This window comes from Scyliorhinus canicula, chromosome 13 (assembly GCF_902713615.1).
Source record: "Scyliorhinus canicula chromosome 13, sScyCan1.1, whole genome shotgun sequence".
NCBI lineage: Eukaryota > Metazoa > Chordata > Chondrichthyes > Carcharhiniformes > Scyliorhinidae > Scyliorhinus > Scyliorhinus canicula.
In genome coordinates, this window is record NC_052158.1 from 2,917,833 (window position 1) to 2,938,355 (window position 20,523).

General features: G+C 51.2%; 1 protein-coding gene and 1 pseudogene across 1 annotated transcript in view; one reads left to right on the forward strand and one right to left on the reverse strand.

Moving 5' to 3' along the window:
• Nucleotides 1-10,223, forward strand: part of LOC119976426 — a 16,263-nt pseudogene extending 6,040 nt beyond the window's left edge.
• Nucleotides 10,224-18,378: 8,155 nt separating this feature from the next.
• The window catches only part of LOC119976427 (mediator of DNA damage checkpoint protein 1-like), a 50,158-nt gene continuing 48,013 nt past the window's right edge, over nt 18,379-20,523 (reverse strand). Inside the window, exons 11-12 of the mRNA XM_038816959.1 lie at nt 19,694-19,713; nt 18,379-18,634 (exon numbers count right to left, since the gene is read on the reverse strand). Of these exons, the coding sequence (XP_038672887.1) occupies nt 18,379-18,634; nt 19,694-19,713 (276 nt within the window). The remainder of the gene's footprint in view (nt 18,635-19,693; nt 19,714-20,523) is intronic.

Consider the following 20,523-nt stretch of genomic DNA (forward strand, 5'->3'; position numbering starts at 1 on the left):
GATAATGAGGGGGGAGGGGAGAAGAGAGAGAGCCCGCTAAATTGCACTTTCTACCCTCACCACTCCACTTGCAAAGGTGCTCAGGCCAATTAATGGCGCTAGCGTGCTTAAAATTGGGCTTTTCCACAGGGGTGTGCTGAAGGTGTCTTGCCTTTGGCCCCGTCTTAACGATGTGTAAACTGGCCAGTCATTAATTAGTTTGGTGATTATTTTTTTTTGTTTTGTTTTGGGTGTAACCCCTGTGCTGCGTCCGGCCTGGGATTAAACGATCCACTCTCTGTCCTGCCAATACAAGATGGCGGCACAAGATGGCCGCCGCTACCTGCCCACTGGTCCACATGCGCAGAATCCAGTGACCTCTCTCCGCTGTCCCTAGCCATGCCAATGCCCTCTGCACCTTTGTCAATGACGGGTGTGCATGACAGGTAGCTGCCTGGTAGTAACATAAAGTCATGTGAGTGTACCTTTAAGAAATGGGTGCTTAAGAAATGTACCTTTAAGAAATGGGTGCTTAAGAAATGTACCTTTAAGAAATGGGTGTTTATCAGTGATGTCAGAGTGTGGGTGGAGCTGGGCTGTCTGTCAGCTTTTTACTTTCGTTTTAGGCTCTTTGCTGCAGGGTGTGTTTTAGTTTTGTTTTCAGAGCTGGACAGCTGCAGTCACAGCCAGAAGGTGTATTAGAGTCTCTCTCTCTAATCTAAAGACTGCAAATCGATCCTGGTGATTTAAAACTAATAACAGTGGTGACTTTAACCTGATGTTCTTCTGGTAAAAGGTGTTTCTTCTGTCTTCTGGATGTTGTTTGGGAAGTTATTAAGGATTACGTAGTGTTGTATTCTTTGGGGGTTGTATTTGAATTAATGGTTGCTAAGTTGTTCACTGTATGTTTTAAAAAGGTTAACTTGAGTTCATAGAATAAACATTGTTTTGCTTTAAAAAATACTTCTCCATTTCTGCGGTACCCACCCCTGTAGAGTGGGCCGTGTGCTCCCCATACCACAATCTAGTAAAACATAACAATAAACAGCTAGGACTGTGCGCACAATTTGCAGCAAACGGTCTGGTACTGTTGCCCCTCCCCGTGGCGTGCGGGGGCAAATGGAGGTGTGTGTGTGTGTGGGAGGGGTGGGAGGTGATTGAGGGTGGGGGAGGGAGAGTGGACGGTAGTTTTTGGAACCAGTGGCCTGGGAGAGGGGGGGTGGGTTTGTGGGGGTTTTCACCCAGTGCTGATCCGCAGTTGGCCTCCAGGGGTCTCTGCGGAGCAGCCAGCTGGGGTAACCGGAAGAATATGGAATCGAATCCTGAATAGAGGTTTGAAACATCTAGTTTCGGACTTATCTTTGCAGTCGCCACGATGACTTCTAAACCTGTCTTTCTCCCAGCGTCCCGTCATGCAGAATCTAGAGTGCCGATTCCTGCCTGAGAGAGACTGGAGGGGGGTGATGTGGGCATTTATTCTTAGGAAAGCTGTGCTTAATCCTGTGGTTCGAGCTGCCTTTTTATTTTGTGTTTCCTCCCCCCCCCCCTGCTCCGCAGGCAAGATGTTCAGCCAGACGACCATCTGCAGGTTCGAAGCCCTACAGCTGAGCTACAAGAACATGTGCAAACTAAACCTCTGTTGCAGCGCTGGCTGGAGGAAGCCAAGGACAATGACAACTTTCAGGAGGTGAGTGTGGCCCGCACTGGACCGGCTCCCCCACTCTGACAGGAGCTAACAGCCGCTACGCAGGCCCTGAGCTGGGGAGAAAAGCTCTCTCCATTTTTTCCCCCTTCCCAACCCCGCCATTTTGGGAAAAAAAAACATGTTTGCGATGCCCTACACAGGCAAATAGCAAGTTGGTACTTTCTATTTCCTCTTTGCTGATGTTCTACAGTGTAAGGCCCCATTTGGAGCATTGTGAGCAGTTTTGGGCCCCGTATCTAAGGAAGGATGTGCTGGGGCCTTGGAAAGGGTCCAGAGGAGGTTCACAAGAACGATCCCTGGAACGAAGAGCTTGTCGTATGAGGAACGGTTGAGGACTCTGGGTCTGTACTCGTTGGAGTTTAGAAGGATGAGGGGGGATCTGTTTGAAACTTGCAGGATACTGCGAGGCCTGGATAGAGTGGACGTGGAGAGGATGTTTCCACTTGAAGGAAAAATTAGAACCAGAGGGCACAATCTCAGACTGAAGGGACAGAGATGAGGAGGAATTTCTTCAGCCAGAGGGTGGTGAATCTGTGGAACTCTTTGCCGCAGAAGGCTGTGGAGGCCAAATCACTGAGTGTCTTTAAGACAGAGATAGATAGGCTCTTGATTAATAAGGGGATCAGGGGTTGTGGGGAGAAGGCAGGAGAATGGAGGTGAGAAAAATTTCAGACATGATTGACTGGCGGAGCAGACTCGATGGGCCGAGTGGCCTAATTCTGCTCCTATGCCTTATGGTCTTGAGGACCAGGGCAGCAGACACAGGGGAACATGCCAACACCTGCAAGTTCCCCTTCAGCTCTCTGACCATCTCAAACAACCGCCGTCCCCAGGTGCTAATCCTAGAAACTACCGCCCTAACTGCGCTATGGGTGTACCTACAGAGTTCAAATCGGTGTCTCTCTCTCTCTCTCCGACATTCTGGCGATGGCCAACAAATGCTAGCCTAGCCCGTGGCGCTCATGTAGCATGAGTGAATAATTTTATTTTAAAGTTTACCAAACAACCCAGTGACTTGGCTGAGAGCTCAGGCCTGATGTGGTTCTCAGGAGCTTCCACATGGGGAGTAGAATCGGTGGTTGGGGCGTTTAATCCTCTTTGGGCTTTTGGTTTGTTTTTAAAGTTGATCTCCCTGTCGGAGCACGCTGGGACGGTACTGAGATTAGTGCCCACGTTGTCGAAAGATCAGAGGCGTAGAGCCTACAGTTTCTCGAGTTGACTCCACTATTCAATATGGCTGACTCGGTAGCATTGTGGATAGCACAATCGCTTCACAGCTCCAGGGTCCCAGGTTCGATTCCCGGCTGGGTCACTGTCTGTGCGGAGTCTGCACATCCTCCCCGTGTGTGCGTGGGTTTCCTCCGGGTGCTCCGGTTTCCTCCCACAGTCCAAAGATGTGCAGGTTAGGTGGATTGGCCATGATAAATTGCTCTTAGTGTCCAAAATTGCCCTTAGTGTTGGATGGGGTTACTGAGTTATGGGGATAGGGTGGAGGTGTGGACGTTGGGTAGGGTGCTCTTTCCAAGATCTCACTTGATTGGCGCCCCTTCCACAAACATTCACTCCCTCCACCTCCGATGGACAGTGTCAGCCGTCTGCACCATCGACAAGATTCACTGCAGGAACTGACCGAGGTTCCTCAGGCAGCACCTTCCAAACCCACGGCCACCACCATCTAGATTGACAAGAGCAGCAGATACCTGGGACCACCCCCCCCCCACCTGGAGGTTCCCCTCCAAGTCACTCCCCATCCCGACTGGGAAATATATCGGCCGTTCCTTCAGTGTGGCCGGGTCCAAATCCTGGAGCTCCCTCCCTAACAGCACGGTGGGTGTACCTACACCTCAGGGACTGCAGCGGCTTCAAGACGGCAGCTCAGCACCACCTTGTCAAGGGGCAATTAGGGATGGATAATAAATGCTGGTGTAGCCAGTGACACCCCACCCTTGCCCCCATCCCAATAGGTTTTAAAATTGGGTTCAAAGCCCTCCTAGGGAATATTGTGTTTGCAGCTGGGGTGGCCAGTGTCGACACTGACGTTAAAACTATTACTATTGTGTTAGACAGGCAGGATGGGCCATTGATATATATGATCACTGCTGGAAATGGTTTGTGTGTCTGCCCGTCCCATTTATCCCCACCTGTCTCGGGTTTCGCACTGTGGGGTGCGACCTTCCCAAATGGGAACAAAGTCTCCTAACGAGGGCGTCTGGCCGCGCGTTCCCGGGACACTGAGGAACTCCCCGATGTAGCGGGAGATCAGGGCGCCATTTAAAAATGGCTTCCTGATCCCTGAGCCCCGAAAAGAATCCCCTCCCCGCCCACCCGATTGCGTGCATGCATCAAAATGCCAACCTGGCAGTGCCCCTGTCAGTACCATCTGGGCACCTTGGCAGTGCCAGGCTGGCGACACCGTGCCCTAAGGGAATGCAGCTAGGGGGCCTCCCTTGGAGAGTCCCAGGAGTGTCATTCCACCTGGTCCTGTTTGTGGGGACCAGGAACGGCGCTCACTCGAGATCCCCTCGGAGTCTGCCCATGAGAGTGAGGCGTATGCCTCGCTTTAACGTGCAGGTTTGCTGAAAAGCGATGCCACCCGTTGTGGGCGGGATTCAGCCCTCAAACGTCTCGAGAGGCGTGGCGAGCCGGATAGATCCCGGGAGCGGGGTCTCCCAGCTTTCACTGGCCGTGCTGCACCTCGGCGGGATGCTTTCCCGGCGCAGCGTGGCCAGAGGATCAGACCCTGTCTGCGAAAGGGGGACAGCGCGATGCCCACCACAGTCAATCAGCCAACCAGTCCTTTCTGTTCGGATTCCACAGCGAACAGATCAGCGAACCTGGCAGAGTGCCCTTGGGTAGTTCTGTTGAAACATTTTTTTTTTTTCAAAACAAAATCGATGATATTCTCGCCTTTTCCTTTGAGCAGCTGTGCAGCATCGAGCAAATGCTGGCTCCGACGAGACGGCGGAAGCGACGCACGAGCATCGACAATAACGTGAAGGGGACGCTGGAGACCTGCTTCATGAAATGTCCGAAACCCTCCACCCTGGAGATCACTCAGATTGCAGACGACCTGAATCTGGAGAAGGATGTAAGCTGTGTGTGTGTGTGTGTGTGTGTGTGGGGGGGGGGGGGGGGGTATATCTGCCTTCTGGATTTCCAGCAACAATGTGCAGTTCTATAGCACCTCCTGCAACGCAGCACACACTCCCTCCAACGGCGTTTGGCAGGAATGCTACCAAACACTGAGACACGTAGAATCAGAAAATTATTTTGCAAGGAGGCCGACCATTCAACCACCCCCCCCCCCCCCCCCCCCCCCCCGCGCTGGTAGAATAACCCCTCCCTCTCCTTTGACTCTTATAGTCAGGGGGCACAGATAGGTGCTTCTGTGGACATGAAAGAGACTCCAGGATGGTATGTTGCCTCCCTGGTGCCAGGGTCCAGGATGTCTCCGAACGGGTAGCGGGGCATCCTGAAGGGGGAGGGCAAACAGGCAGAGGTCATTGATGACATAGGCAGGAAGGGGCATGAAGTTATTTTGTTCTTGCCTCACAACCCTGCCATTCTTTTATTTCCCCTTCCAAGTGTTATTATTCCTCCGCCACCCCACCAGGCTGCACAGTTCACCACTGTGCATAGTATTAAAGGTAAAGTCACCATAGTCCCAGACGACCATAGGCTGCTTTCACCAGCTGATGGTGGTGATTTAAACTGAGGATCACCACACGTCTGGCGAGGGGGGGGGGACAAGATTGAGAAGGCGGGGCCTTCATGACTAACCTCAGCCGGTACGGGAATTGAACCCACGTTGCTGGCCTCACGAACCAGCTGTCTAGTCAAGTGAGCTAAACCGGCTGGGAAGGATGTGATGGGACTGGAGAGGGTGCGGAGGAGATTCCCCGGGATGGTGTCCTGGGTTGGAGAGTTCCAGCTGTGAAGAGAGGCTGGTTAGGCCGGGGTTGTTTCCCTCCGAGCAGAGAAGGCTGAGGGGGGACCCGATAGAGGTGGGATTTGATTTGATTTATTATTGTCACATGTATTAGTATACAGTGAAAAGTATTGTTTCTTGCATGCTGTACAAACAATGCATACCGTACATAGGGAAGGAAGGAGAGACTGCAGAATATAATGTTACAGTTATAGCAAGGTGTAGAGAAAAGATCAACTTAATACGAGGTAGGTCCATTCAAAAGTCTGCTGGCAGTAGGGAAGAAGCTGTTCCTGAGTCGGTTGGTACGTGACCTCAAACTTCTTCCTGACGGAAGAAGGTGGAAGAGAGTATGTCCGGGGTGCCTGGGATCCTTAATTATGCCGGCTGCCTTTCCGAAGCAGCGGGAATTATAGATAAAGTCAATGGATGGGAGGCTGGTTTGTGTGATGGACTGGGCTACATTCACGACCTTTTGTAGTTTCCTGCAGTCTTGGGCAGAGCAGGATCCTTACCAAGCTGTGATACAACCAGAAAGAATGCTTTCTATGGTGCATCTGTAGAAGTTGGTGAGAGTCGTAGGTGACATGCCAAATTTCCTCAGTCTACTGAGAAATTAGAGCCATTAGTGGGCTTTCTTAACTATAGTGTCAGCATGGAGGGACCAGGACAGGCTGTTGGTGATCTGGACACCTAAAAACATCAAGCTCTTGACCCCTTCTACTTTGTTCCATTGATGTAGATAGGGACAGGGGTATAAGATTGAGGGGCATGGACAGGGTGGATCGGAAGCAGCTATTTCCCTTGCGTTGAAGGACCGATAACCAGGGGAAATAATTTTGAAGGGCAGGAGGTTGAAGGGATTTGAGGATAATGAGTCTGGAACTCGCTGCTTGGGAGGGTAGTAGAGGAGGGAAACCTCTCAACCATTAAAACATACGTGGATGAGCGCTTGAAATGCTACAACATCCAACGCTGCGGGTCAGGTGCTGGAAAGTGGGATTGGTGTAGATTCGGTGTAGTTTTGTCAGTGTGGGCTCGATGGGCTGTCTCTGGGGAAGAGAATTCCACAGACTAACCACACACGGCCAGCACGGGCACCAGGGTCCCAGGTTCGATTCCCAGCTTGGGTCACTGTCTGTGCGGAGGTCTGCACGTTCTCCCCGTGTCTGCGTGGGTTTCCTCCGGGTGCTCCGGTTTCCTCCCACAGTCCAAAGATGTGCAGGTTAGGTGGATTGGCCGTGATAAATTGCCCCTTAATGTCCAAAAAGGTTAGGTGGGGTTACGGGGATAGGGTGGAGGTGTGGGCTTGGGTAGGGTGCTCTTCCCAAGGGCCGGTGCAGACTCGATGGGCCGAATGGCCTTCACCTGCACTATTAAGCTATTTTGCTGGTAGGGACAGCTGTTTTTTTATATCTAAATTTAGAGTACCCAATTATTTTTTCCAATTAAGGGGCAATTTAGGGTGGCCAATCCACATAACCTGCACATCTTTGGGTTGTGGGGGCGAAACCCGCGCAGACACGGGGAGAATGTGCAAACTCCACACGGGCAGTGACCCAGGGCCGGGATCGAACATGGGACCTCGGTGCCGTGAGGCAGCAATGCTAACCACTGCGCCGCCGTGCTGCCCGACAGCCGGTGTTTAAACAGTCGTGCCAGATTCTATGTAAATTCTCTGATTCACTCTGCAATGAGATTTAAAAGATTTACAATATCGTCATTCCTGAAGTCTCTCTGGTTCAAATTCCAGTCTGTCCCTCTCTGTACCCACTCCGAGATTTCCTACGTTTAGCTAATACTTAAAAAGAGGGAAGCAGGGAGGAGGCAGAGGGTCTGTCGGGGGGGGGGGGGGGGGGGGGGGGAGGCGGAGGTACGGGATTGGGGGGGGGGGCTGTCGGGGGGGGAGGAGGCAGAGGGGCTGTCGGGGGGGGGGCAGACGGGCTGTCGGGGGAGAGGGAGGGCTGTCGGGGGGGGGGGGGGGAGGGGCTGTCGTGGGGGGGGGCAGAGGGGCTGTCGGGGGAGGGTGGGGGAAGAGGCAGAGGGGCTATGAGGGAGTTCCCAGAACTTGGGGCAGAGTCCCATCCCCCCAACCCCCTTCTCCAGTGAAGGAACGTGACTTGTTTCCCCCACATTCATTATGTGACCACTAGCCCCAACTCTGGATAAGGTTCGGAGACTGGATTTATTGATTCCTGCATGCTTACACCACAGGAGGCCGCCATTTGGCCCATCGTGTGCACACCGGCCCACAAAGATCTGACCGCACTAATCCCATTTTCCAGCCCGTGGCCCACAGCCCTGGAGGTTAGGACAGCCCAAGTGAATATCCAAATACTTCTTAAATGGGACCAGAGTTTCCGACTCAACCACCCTCTCAGGCCGTGAGATCCAGACTCCCTCCTCCCTCTGGGTGAAGAGGTTTCTCCTCCACTCCCCTCCTGGCCGTCTACCTCTTACCTTAAATCTGAGCCCCCTGGTTGGTGACCCCTCGACTAATGGAAAAAGTGCCTTCCTAGCAATGCCCCCTCATAATCTTATAGACAGGGCCCCTCTCAACCATAGCGGCTCCAAGAGAAACAGCCCCATCCCATTCCAATCTCCTCATAACTCGGAGCCTCCAGCCCAAGCAGCTAGAGCCACTTTATTCAACAGAGGCAACCCCCCCCAGCCCCAGCCAAGCCAGTACCCCCCCCCCCCCCCAGCCAAGCCAGTACCCCCCCCCAGCCAAGCCAGTACCCCCCCCCCCCCCCCCAGCCAAGCCAGTACCAACCCATCATTTCGTACCCGCTTGGGAGCAGGTTACCACGGGAAAAGTGGTAGTACACCGGAAATGTCACCGGACTCGTGTTCCAGAGCCCCAGGGTGATGACCTGGGTTCGAATCCCACCGCGGCAGACGGTGACATTTTGGGGGGTAGTGGTATCGTCGCTGGCCTAATAAACCAGAGACCCAGAGTAATGCTCTGGCCATCCAGGTTCAAATCCCACCGCTGCAGATGGTGAAATTTGGATTGGATAAAAATCTGGAATTGGAGGTGTGACCATGTGACCATGTGACCAGACGGCCAGACATACATTGAACTCGAGTTGACTACCCTTTGGTAGCCAGCGAGGGTGTGATCCTGCCCTGGAAGCAGTCAAGACCAGCCAATGCCCTGGTGGTGAGGAGCCGCTGCTGTCCATGTGGTGTAGGTACACCCACAGTGCTGTTAGGGAGAGAGCTCCAGGATTTGGACCCAGTGATAATGAAGCCGCTACATTTCCAAGTCAGGATGGTGAGTGACTGCCTGTGTGGGGGTGACCCTGGAGTGAATTTTCCCATCGTTCAAGCAGATGATTGCTCTCGGGAGGGGTTGCCCTGCTCCTTTAACCCCCCCCCCCCACCTTCCTTCCTGCAAAGGTGTTTAACCCCGTCTTTGCCTCTTCCCCTCTCTCCGCAGGTCGTGCGAGTCTGGTTCTGTAATCGGCGTCAGAAGGGGAAGAGGGCAGCCTTCAATTTTGGGGAAGAGTACGAGGGGCTGGCCGGGTACATGATGCCCCAGCTCCAGCCTTCCCCAGTGGGGGTGCCTGCCCCGCAGGGGTACAACGGGGCAGCCATCGCCACCGCCGCCATCTACGCACCTCAGTTCCACGAGGGGGACTTGTACCACCATCCCATGCCAATGCAAGCCACTCCGGTGCCCAGGACGATGCACTTGAGTTAGAGCCAGTGGGCATTGCCAAACAAAAGACCCTTCAAAAGCCGCCGCGGGATGGGAATTTGGCACATCGTCACCCATCATGACAAGACGACCTTTGACACGAGGAAGCAAAGTCGAAAGCCTTTGCGATGGCAGGTTGGAATGAGAACTTTGGCAACGTTTGACCGAAATGCGGCCTTACCCAATTTTTGCAGCGATGACCCAGGACTGCCTTTTTATTTATGTCTTGCTGGATGTGCCGTGGTGTCCTCCGCTGGAATCATTGGGTCTCCTGGCGATTGTCTTCATTCATGGGCGTTCCCCAACTCTCATCAATGTCATCGTATTTTATCCAGTTTTACCCAAGAGAGTATGTGGAGACTGGGATACCATTTGTCTATTGCTTGGTCCTCCCTCTAATTTAGGCCCGACAGCTCAGCTTTCCTGCGCAAGTTTCCCAGTAACCTGTGCCTCCAATGGGCTGTAGTTTCCAAACTTGGATTGGCCACAGTAACTGTTGCACTGACCGGCTGTTACCTGCTCGGCCCAACCTGCAGTCTCTAGGTCGAGAGGCAGATTCAATATCCCTTCTCCCTCGCTCCTGTATTCCCATGTGCAGAAACCCAGCTCCTCGAGACATCTCGTTCATTCTCTTCCTCTGTGGGGGGTAAATCAGGATTTCCACTCGCGATTTACTCATTCCCCTCGACCAACGTTCACTTGAAGCTCGTCACTATCTGAGTCATTGCTGATTGGTGGGAGCGTTGCTACCTAAAAGTTGGATTTCCGACCTTGTACAGCAGCCCTGAAGTGCTTGGAGACCACCTAAAAGCTGCTGTATACACGGGTGGCAAACCATATGGGTTAGCTGCCACCATGTTGCGGGGAAAACTGGCCTTTGGAAATTGTACTGGGGAGTGTTTTGGTGCTGGTGGGAGTGTTTCTACGACAGGCAAAGATTAGGGGTGGGGGGGGGTTGCTACTGTGACATCCATTTATGCTTTGATGGGAAGCACCGTGCCTGTGTTGGTGAACTAATAGAAGGCAGGGACTAATGGGAGTTTTAGATTTAACTTTTAGATGAGGAAATCTCTGCCCTTGTTTACGGTAATGTTGAAAGGGTGCAGGTTAACGGCAGTGGGTGCTGAAGCAGGGCAATCTTGGAGGAAATGAAATGAATGGGTGAGCGCTGCGATATAGATTTAGCCCCTTTACCTGTGGGGGACAGCCATGTTGTGATTCACATTTCTAGAGCCAGGTATCTCACAGCTTACATGTCTTCCTCCTGGTGGGAACTGTGATGACATCTATTCCCCCAGGGACAGGAAGGAGGCCATTTAGTCCCTCGAACCCATGCCAGTATTCTATCTCCACTAATCTGTTTTCTTGCGAATCCTGCAACTTTGCCAAGGTAAGCTCTTGAGCAAAGACATGCTTAAAGGTGCTGTGGGTCATTTAGTGAGTACCTTTACTGTTGTTTTGGAGGGGAAGGTGGCGAATACATCTACCGTATTTCACTTTAATTCCTGGTTGGAGCTGAAGGTGCAACCTCACCACCTGGTGACGAGTAAAATTATTACAGGAGAATCTTTTCATTCAAGAACGTAACCCTGCATTTCCCCCCTCCTCTTGAAATGGTTTCTACATGTCCAACTGTGCAATCTCCATGTGACCTTTTATATGAAACCACCTTGCAACTTTTTTTTGTGTTTTAACTTGTTATTGCCGGACAGTGTGTGTTCCTCCTGGTTTATCTTGGTATTGTAGTGAGATACTGCGGGAGGAGAGGGAGTTGAAATTAAGTTGTCCTTAAGGACAAAATCTGTCTCTTCCTTTTGAACTGAGTTTTGGTTTCTACTTATCATTTTTTTTGAGAATGTATTTTTAAATAAAAGAACTTGCTCTTTTATCATGTGCCCAAAGGGAATCGCTGGAGAGAAATAATCACTCTTTATTATTGTCACAAGTAGGCTTACGTTAACACTGCAGCAAAGTTACTGTGAAAATCCCCTAGTCACCACAGAATTCAGAATGTCCAATTCACCTAACAAACATGTCTTTCTGGACTTGTGGGAGGAAACCGGAGCACCCGGAGGAAACCCACGCAGGCAGAGAGAAGGCGTGGACTCTGCACAGACAGTGACCCAAGCTGGGAATCGAACCCGGGTCCCTGGCGCTGTGAAGCAACAGTGCAAACCATCACACTGTCCAGGAAACAGGTTGATGTTTCAAGTTGGATTTGTCGAGTAACTCCCCCCCCCCCCTCCCCCTGAGAATTGGACACCCTGGCTGCAATTCATTATTTGAAGTTGAAAGTGAACAAAAATAAAAGCAGGAATTCCGGGAAAGTATTGCAGCTGGGATGCTTCACAGGGGAGGAGTATGGATCCCTTGTCAAGCCAGAAGCACTTTCTGTTTCTGTACAAGCTATCTGACTTGCTGCGTCTGCACTAACTGAGCCGGTGTCTCCTGTGATCCTGCACATTATTTGCAATTACAGTCTTCAATTCCGCTCATTCCTTTTCTACATCTTGCATGACCAAATGTGCTATCTGGGTTCCATTTCAACAGGGTAAATGAATGGCAAGGGATTGCTCACACGTGGCAAGTGCTGCTACTGATTGCTGGGGATGGGAATAACAGCCTGTGTGCACAGAAAGGTGATACAGTGCATTATATCACGGACTGTGATCTTAGTTTCTAAATTAAGCCACGTCACTGCCTGCCAGTGGGTCCATAAACATAAACAGAGATGATTAAGGCTAAGAAGTTTGCAATCGGCAGGACAAATGTGAGCAGTGACAAAGGGCAACTAGGAACAGATGGCGAGGGGAAAAACAGAAGAAATGGAAATAAAAATGGGGTGAAGTTGGAGAGAGTTCAGTCTGAAGTCCGGCAGGCTGTGGTGTGAAGTTGGAGAGAGTTCAGTCTGAAGTCCGGCAGGCTGTAACGTGCCTAATCAGAAGAGGAGATGCTGCTCCCTCAGTTTGCGCTGGGCTTCACTGGAACGTTGCAGCAGGCCGAGAATGGCAGCAACAGTAAAGCTAGAATTTACAGTGCAGAAGGAGGCCATTCGGCCCATTGAGTCTGCACTGGCCCTTGGAAAAGAGCACCCTACTCAAGCCCATGCCTCCACCCTATCCCCATAACCCAACCAAACCGTTTGGATACGAAGGGGCAATTTAGCATCCACCTAATCTACTTTGTTGGACTGTGGGAGGAAACCCACGCAGACATGGTGAGAAAGTGCAAACTCCAGGGCAGCACGGTAGCACAGTGGTTAGCACAATTGCTTCACAGCTCCAGGGTCCCAGATTCGATTTCGACTTAGGTCACTGTCTGTGTGGAGTCTGCACATCCTCCCTGTGTGTGCGTGGGTTTCCTCCGGGTGCTCCGGTTTCCTCCCACAGTCCAAAGATGTGCGGGTTAGGTGGATTGGCCATGATAAATTGCCCTTAGTGTCCAAAATTCTATGATTAACCTAGGACAAAAGTTTGGCACAACATCGTGGGCCGAAGGGCCTGTTCTGTGCTGTATTTCTCTATCTATCCACACAGGCAGTCACCCGAGGTGCTAACCATTGTGCCTGGTCTGCGTCTTGCTTGCAGATAGTCCGAAGGTGTTTTGCAAAGCAGTTACCCAGTAGCGTAGACCGGACTGGGAGCAGCAAATGCAATAGACCAGGTTGAAGGAAGGCATGAAACACTACCTCACTTGAATACAATGGGGAAGCAGGGAGGTGGTAACTGGGCAGGTGTCACACCGTCTGCGATTGCATGGGAAGGTGTTGTGGGAAGACGGAGAGGTGATGGAGGAGTGGACCAGGATGTCCCAGAGGGAATGGTCCCTGCAAAATGCTGACAGGGGGAAAGAGGTGTTTAGCTTGGAAGAGGATCTTTGCTGTCTATACAATTATATAGAGTGCTGTAAGCTCCAACATGTTCAAATAGGACTGAAATCCCCAAACCCTCCCATTCCTGTTCTGACAGAAAGGCCTTGCTGACCTCCAGTTCCACAGGTATTTAGCAAGCGTGTCTAGATACAGCGTGAGGTTAAGCTGCTTTGACTCAAAGACAAAAGGCCTGATCTTACCCACTTCCCCCGGGATTCATTTATCAGGAGTTACTACCAGGACCCAGCTTAGCTCTGTCCTTCTCCAGGGGGACTGAACTTGGCCCAAGATCAGGTTACTCCAGAGATTGGTACATCTGTTGTGGGGCACTGGTCGATGCGAGATTGAGACCAGCTTAGGCCCCAGGTGCAATTCCTCGACTAGCTCTGCTTACAGTAGATAATTGGGGGGAAAAAAGAACACTTTCTGGCAGTTTAATTTATTGAATATTGGCAATGATACAAGAACCTTTGTACAATTCATATTAAGACAGTTACAATGAAGGCAGGTTTCATTAACACTCATTCTGACAAAGTAAAATCCAGTGTCCTTTACAAGACACACTGTTAAGAAAATTCCACCTTCACCTAAACGGAATATACGCTGATTGATTGATACATGTAGCCGAGTTGTGTTCGGTTAAGAGCCTGCTGATTATGTATGCATAATCTCCACCTCCCCCTACACCAACAGATAAAACACCCGACATGCTATTTTATTCTATTTCAAAAAGGAGTCTATGGGTAAGTCAAAAGCAAGGCCTTCCCCACAAAGCCCTGCTCCTGGTTTTTTTTTTAAGCCTTTAAGGCTTGCAATGATTTGGAGGAAGCATCAAAGAAATCATGATTTGCAGAAAGCACGTTCAGGCTTAGATTAACCCACCCCGGGGCCCCCAGCTCACTTTCAATGACTGATTCACAAAGCCCAGATTCCAGATTTCTCTATATAAATAACCTTCAGAAACTTTGATTTGACCCAGTGGAGTCCTGGTACCACACTTAGCCCCCCCCCCCCCGCCTGTACACCGAGACAGGATGTAGGGTGTAGCACCATTCACAACACACCTGGATTGTGCGTAGTGAAACATCAGAACTGGATTCACAACTACAGTCTGAGCTACTCACATCCAGCTTGCTGACTTCCACCAGGAATCTGCTCATGCTTTCCTGCACCCCCCTCCCCCCGGCCACTGGGACTCATCTTTGGGCCCCCCTACCTCACCAATTGAGATCAGCAAACTGATGTAAAGCAAGGGTCGAACCCAAGGGTGTCTCCCAATGGGTGCTGGAGCAACTTCCACGTTTCCATCCGGAGATGGATAAACAGCTCTGCTTAACAGCATGATCCAGTTACAAGGGGGGGGGTACGTCAAATTGCACCATGCACAACAACCTTTTAGTCAGATTCAACTGAAACGTAGACGAGAAAACAATTTCAATGCATTTGCTGTGCCCCTTTCTCTTCCCCCCCCCCCTCCCCTGCACACTAAGCAATATAAAGTACAAAATAATCTCTAACCTGTCAGCCAGCTTAATGCTGGCAGGTCACTGTGCAAATCACACAATAAACTTTACCAACCAGGGCACGCACAGTGGTATTGAGGATAACCGCCCACCCACCATTTTGGTCAGGAGGTCGGTTACCCACATTAAAATTCACTCGGCCTGGCCCCGATTTCTAAAGCGCCGGTTAATAACAGTAACTGCTAGTTTAATAGTTAGGTCCACACACATTCGTTTGGAGAAAGCTTTCGACACAGTGGATGGGCTCCACCCAGTGGCAGAGAAGGGAAAAGGCATGGAAACAGGGCCAGTGCTTTCCGAGCGGGCAGGAAAATCCACGTCAGCAGATTCCCTGAAGTTGGCCGAACACACCGGGTCATTTTTACTCCGTTTATATTTCCCGGCGGATGAGGGAAACGTGGCAGTGACAAGTTTTCAAATGCGGAACGTGCCGCATTCCCATTCACCTCCAAAATGGCCTCCCCGACCCATCTGCCCAAACACAGTGCAAGTCCTCAACCCAGCCAAATTCATAAGTAGCGATTGAAAAGGCAGCGGCTGACAAAAGAAAAAGTGACCAGTGTCAGTAAAGGTCAAACAAAACGTTGGTTGCGAAGGGAGCTGCTGATACCCTTTCTCCAAAAAAAAAATAAATACAGCAAGATCCACAATTAAGTGCTTTAAAATTTTGGAAATGTACAAAATGAAGAGACAGATAAAAAAGGAAATTGCTAAATTGAGAAAAAGGATAATAGTACATCAGAGAGGGAGGCCATTCAGCCCACAGTGCCAGTGCTAGCTCTTTGAAGGAGCTTTCCAGTTAGCCCCACTCTTACCCTGTAATTTCAGCCCCATTCCCTAAAGTAATCAACGGAGTGAGAGTTGCTCCCACCAACATTTCAGGCAGTTTATTCCAGATCCACGTGCTTTGCAATAAAAATTCTGCTCATCTCCCCCCCCCCCCCCCCTTTCGTGTCTCCTCTGCTTACCAACATTACACGGGTGTCTTCAAAAGTACTTCAGTGCTGTAAAGCACTCCGGGGTGACCAGATCTTCAACTGGTGATTTATAAAGGTTTAGCACAACTCTCCTCCCCCCCCCCCCCCCCCCCGCCTTGCTATTACACACAATGCAGGGCTTCCCAAACTGCAGGTCGTGACTGCCCCTCCCAGTGGGGTTACGAGACAAGATTCTGGGCTGGCGAGCCCCCGTGTTAAAATCCTCTGCGGACGTGGCCCGACTGAGAGACCTTCTGACGTCCGATTCCGGCTTCCAAAGAGCCAGTGGGCAGGTTGGGTTTTAAAAATCTTTTCGCATTAAACGCTTTCCCACCAAACGGGGTCACGGTTGAAGATTCCTTGGGAAGCACTCCTGTGTGTCTCTTTCTAAAGCAGAGAATCTCTCTCGCTTTGAACAAAGTCTTTTTTCTGTGAAACGCCAAAGGCTAATTTAATGCTCTCTGTTTCAAAATGCTTTACTGTCACAATGGAGATCAGTTTTTTAAAATACATTTAGAATACCCCATTATTTTTTTCCAATTAAGGGGCAATTTAGCATGGCCAATCCACCTAGCCTGCACATCTTTTTGGGCTGTGGGGGTGAGACCCACGCAGACACGGGGAGAATGTGCAAACTCCACACAGACAGTGACCCAGAGCCAGGATCGAACTGGGACCTCTGCGCCGTTGAGACAGCAGGGCTAACCCACTGCGCCACCGTGCTGCCCCACAATAGTTGAAGTGCATTCTTTTAATGTACATCCTGGCTTCAGTGTCGCTTACTGTAATAAGCTTAGATACCCTCCCTCATCCCTCTGAAGTCAAGTGGTCTTGTTTGAAATAAAAATGGCCACCTCCCCACACACAAACTTTCAAACACAAAATTTTAATAGCGAACTGATCTTGCATCTCTCCTCCCCCCTCCTCACACACCAGGCAACGGCAATTAGGGATTTGCGCCAAACGCCGACTGTGCCAACGGTTACATACGGGTCAAGGCATCACAACCAGGTGACCACCCTTCGTGGTTCTAAGGCTGTATCAGGAGTACAGGCTTGTCTGACAACAGTATTGGTGTGAGGGCCTCGAAGAAGAACAGGAAAAGGCCTCCGTGGAATGCAGGCAAAACATTCCAGAAGCAAAGTGTTTGCCTAAAAAAGGGTGACTACCGTTCCAAAATCCCTCATAGCCGTGAAAGCACATCTCGGGGACAGGGAAAGATATGGTAGGCATATAACGTCTCCCTGATTGGAGAGCTGGGTCTATCTATGAACCCACTGGGCTCTGCCATAAAGAGCCAGAGCCCAACCAGAGTCAGAGCTCGATTCTGCCTCCTTCAGTCACTCAACTGGGCCCAATATCCCTGGCTCCCTCACACCCCCACCCCCCAATCCCTCACGCCCCCCTCACACCCCCACCCCCTCACGCCCCCTACCCCCGCTCCCTCACACCCCCACCCCCTCACGCCCCCCACCCCCAATCCCTCACGCCCCCCCACCCCCTCGATCCCTCACACCCCCACCCCCACCCCCTCACCCCAAATCCCTCACGCCCCCCACCTCCTCGATCCCTCACGCCCCCCTATCCCTCACGCCCGATCCCCCACTCACACCCCCACCCCACCCCACTCACCCTCACACCCCAATCCCCCCCTCATACCCCCCCACTCCCCGTCACACCCCCCACTCCACTCCCCCCCCCCCACACACCCAAACCCCCCCACACCCCCAAACCCCCCCCACACACCCCCAAACCCCCCCCCTCACACCACCATCCCAAACCCTGGAAGCCCAAAGTGTACCTTAGTCAAAGACAACATTTACAACAAACACCTGCGGCTAGAAACACCTCCTGGGAAACGTTCCTGAAAGAACCCTCTCATTTGCCACATGGTGTGGATTCCGCCAGATTCCCAGATTGGGAATGCTCGGTCTACACGAACGCACAGCCAAGTCTTCCCTTCAGCCAATTTCCGACAGAGAATTAGGACTCCTTAGTGGGTTTGCTGTATTCCCCGGTAAACAATGCTGACTTTGACCGTATTGTATCGCGGTACTGTGAGGACGGCAACGGGCAAAGTCCGATCGCACCGGGGAGTATGGTTCAACCCTCCAGCAGGGGGCACACTGATGACGCCATCGAAGAAATGGCTCCTATTGTGTGATGGTACAATAGAACCGACACTCCACTGATGGTAACAGAGTTGCCTTTTAAGTAGATCCACCCGAATATTGTATGTTAATCTTGGAAGTTTTGATATGAAAAACAGTTTATCGCAAACGAGATTCAGCACCCCCCCCCCCCCCCAAGGACATCAAAACAATTGGAGGTCCAGATAAAGTCCAAGCATCTTGGCTGTTGTCTGCGGCTGACGATGTCGGATTTGCCCCCACGGTGGCTCTTTGACGAGCAGAAGCGTTCCCTCCTCTGAAACCACAATAACTGCTTTCCTTTCATTCACTTGGCAAGTCCCACTCAGCAGCGACACCCCACAATCAGAGCAAACATGGAGCCCTGTAAATCAGATTTGCGATAAGACCCCCAGATATGAAACGAGTGAAGGAAAGGCCAGGAGGCTGGACAAACAACGGTGGCTGACATTTTCACTCGAGCTCTGGAAAAAAGAAGAGCACCCTGACCGACGGGACGGCGTTACGGAGGCCGTGTCTTTTGATTTGGGGCAGACTGACCGTTACGTGCAGCCACAGTGGAACTCCGCGGAGGCCTCCTTCATCGCGCTGTAGTTGCAGCCAACACAAGCGACATGGTACCAGGCGTCACAATCGTCGCACTGCACCCACTCCACGGTGTCCTCCTGGGGTATCCGGCACCGCTCTGCGGCGCACTGCTCTGCCGCGCAGAGTGGGTGCGTGAAGACCTTGCACATGACCTCCGGCCCCAGCGGGATGGCGCCCAGCGGATGCTTCCGAGGCCGTCCTCGTTTCTTTCTGAAAGAAAAATCACAAGTCAGTCAATGAATGGGGGACGCTGCTGACTTTCCCCTTTTCCGACACCGCGATCCATTGCATCATAATATTGCGGCATTCCTGAAACCTTTCACAGGTCAGTTTTGGAACTTCTGAAAATAGAAGCGGCAGACCGAAGCCGTGACCTTCCTTTATAGTTTTCCTTCTCCCTCCAAAATACTCCCAATCCTCTGGCTTATCTCATTCTGCACTCTCTCTTTCCTAGAATCCTCCTTCCTCACTGGGATATGATTCCCTTCCTAGAATCCTGTTTCCTCACCGGGATATGATTCCCTTCCTAGAATCCTCCTTCCTCACCGGGATATGATTCCCTTCCTAGAATCCTCCTTCCTCACTGGGATACGATTCCCTTCCTAGAATCCCCCTTCCTCACCGGGATATGATTCCCTTCCTAGAATCCTCCTTCCTCACCAGGATATGATTCCCTTCCTAGAATCCTCCTTCCTCACCGGGATATGATTCCCTTCCTAGAATCCTCCTTCCTCACCAGGATATGATTCCCTTCCTAGAATCCTCCTTCCTCATCGGGATATGATTCCCTTCCTAGAATCCTCCTTCCTCACCGGGATATGATTCCCTTCCTAGAATCCTCCTTCCTCACCGGGATATGATTCCCTTCCTAGAATCCCCCTTCCTCACCGGGATAGGATTCCCTTCCTAGAATCCTCCTTCCTCACCGGGATATGATTCCCTTCCTAGAATCCTCCTTCCTCACCGGGATATGATTCCCTTCCTAGAATCCCCCTTCCTCACCGGGATACGATTCCCTTCCTAGAATCCCCCTTCCTCACTGGGATATGATTCCCTTCCTAGAATCCTCCTTCCTCACCGGGATACATCTCTGTTGAGTCAAGAACTATTTTCACAAACTTCTGCTGGTGCTGATCGACTGCCATTTTTGCAACACTCCTTTCCCAGTCCACGCCGATCAACTCTGCTCTCGTTCCGTTGTAATTACCCGCACTCAGTTTAGCACAGATGTTTCTGATCCCCATTTCTCACTCTCAAGCTAAATTGTACCCCGTTATGGTCACGGTTTCCTAGAAGTTCATCATCACAAAGAGAGATGATCACATTGCTCCTCGTGGGGATTGGCTGTTGTCAGACTTCTTACTCTGCCCACCCCAGTCCAACAGCGGCTTCCCACACCATTATCCAAGCCACCAACTCAATTCTCTAATCTATGCCAACTGGTAAGAGGTAACAATCCAGAGACGATTACCTTTGATGTTCTGCATTTTAATCTTCAAACGCTCTCGGCAGAACATCATTCCGAGTTCCACTTGCGTTGCTGGTTCTCATGTGAACCACGGCAACTGCTTTCCCCGCCTCATGCTCCATGTCCATCTCCAGATGTCCTTACCCCGTGGCAGGCAACACGACCGTCACAGCTCAGGGAAACTAGTCATACGAAATTCACGTTGATCCTCTGCAATGATGCACTCCAGTCTCTGACTCCCGATAGTTATTGCAAAACTCAATGACCACCTATTGTCCACCGGTACTGATCTCGCCTCTCAAACACCAAACCACTAGCTCACCCAATACAATTCCAACTATATTACCAGCTCCCGAGTGCTCGGAAGGATAAATCATATGCAGCAATTCACCTCTCTCAGCCTAATTACACTTTGCCTTCCCTAGCAGTTGCAAATGAACGTGCAGAATTTATCGCAAATTCTCTGAAGTGCCTCATCGGAGGCAGAGACCTTGCTGTGAGCAAACAGAAAGGCGAAGTTAAACCGGGACGAAGGGATTGCGGGGGAGACTGGCAGATATTTGATGGGTTGGTCTCATGCAAACAGGATTGATGTACGATGTGGGAGTTGCAAATTAATTCTGTTGTTCTT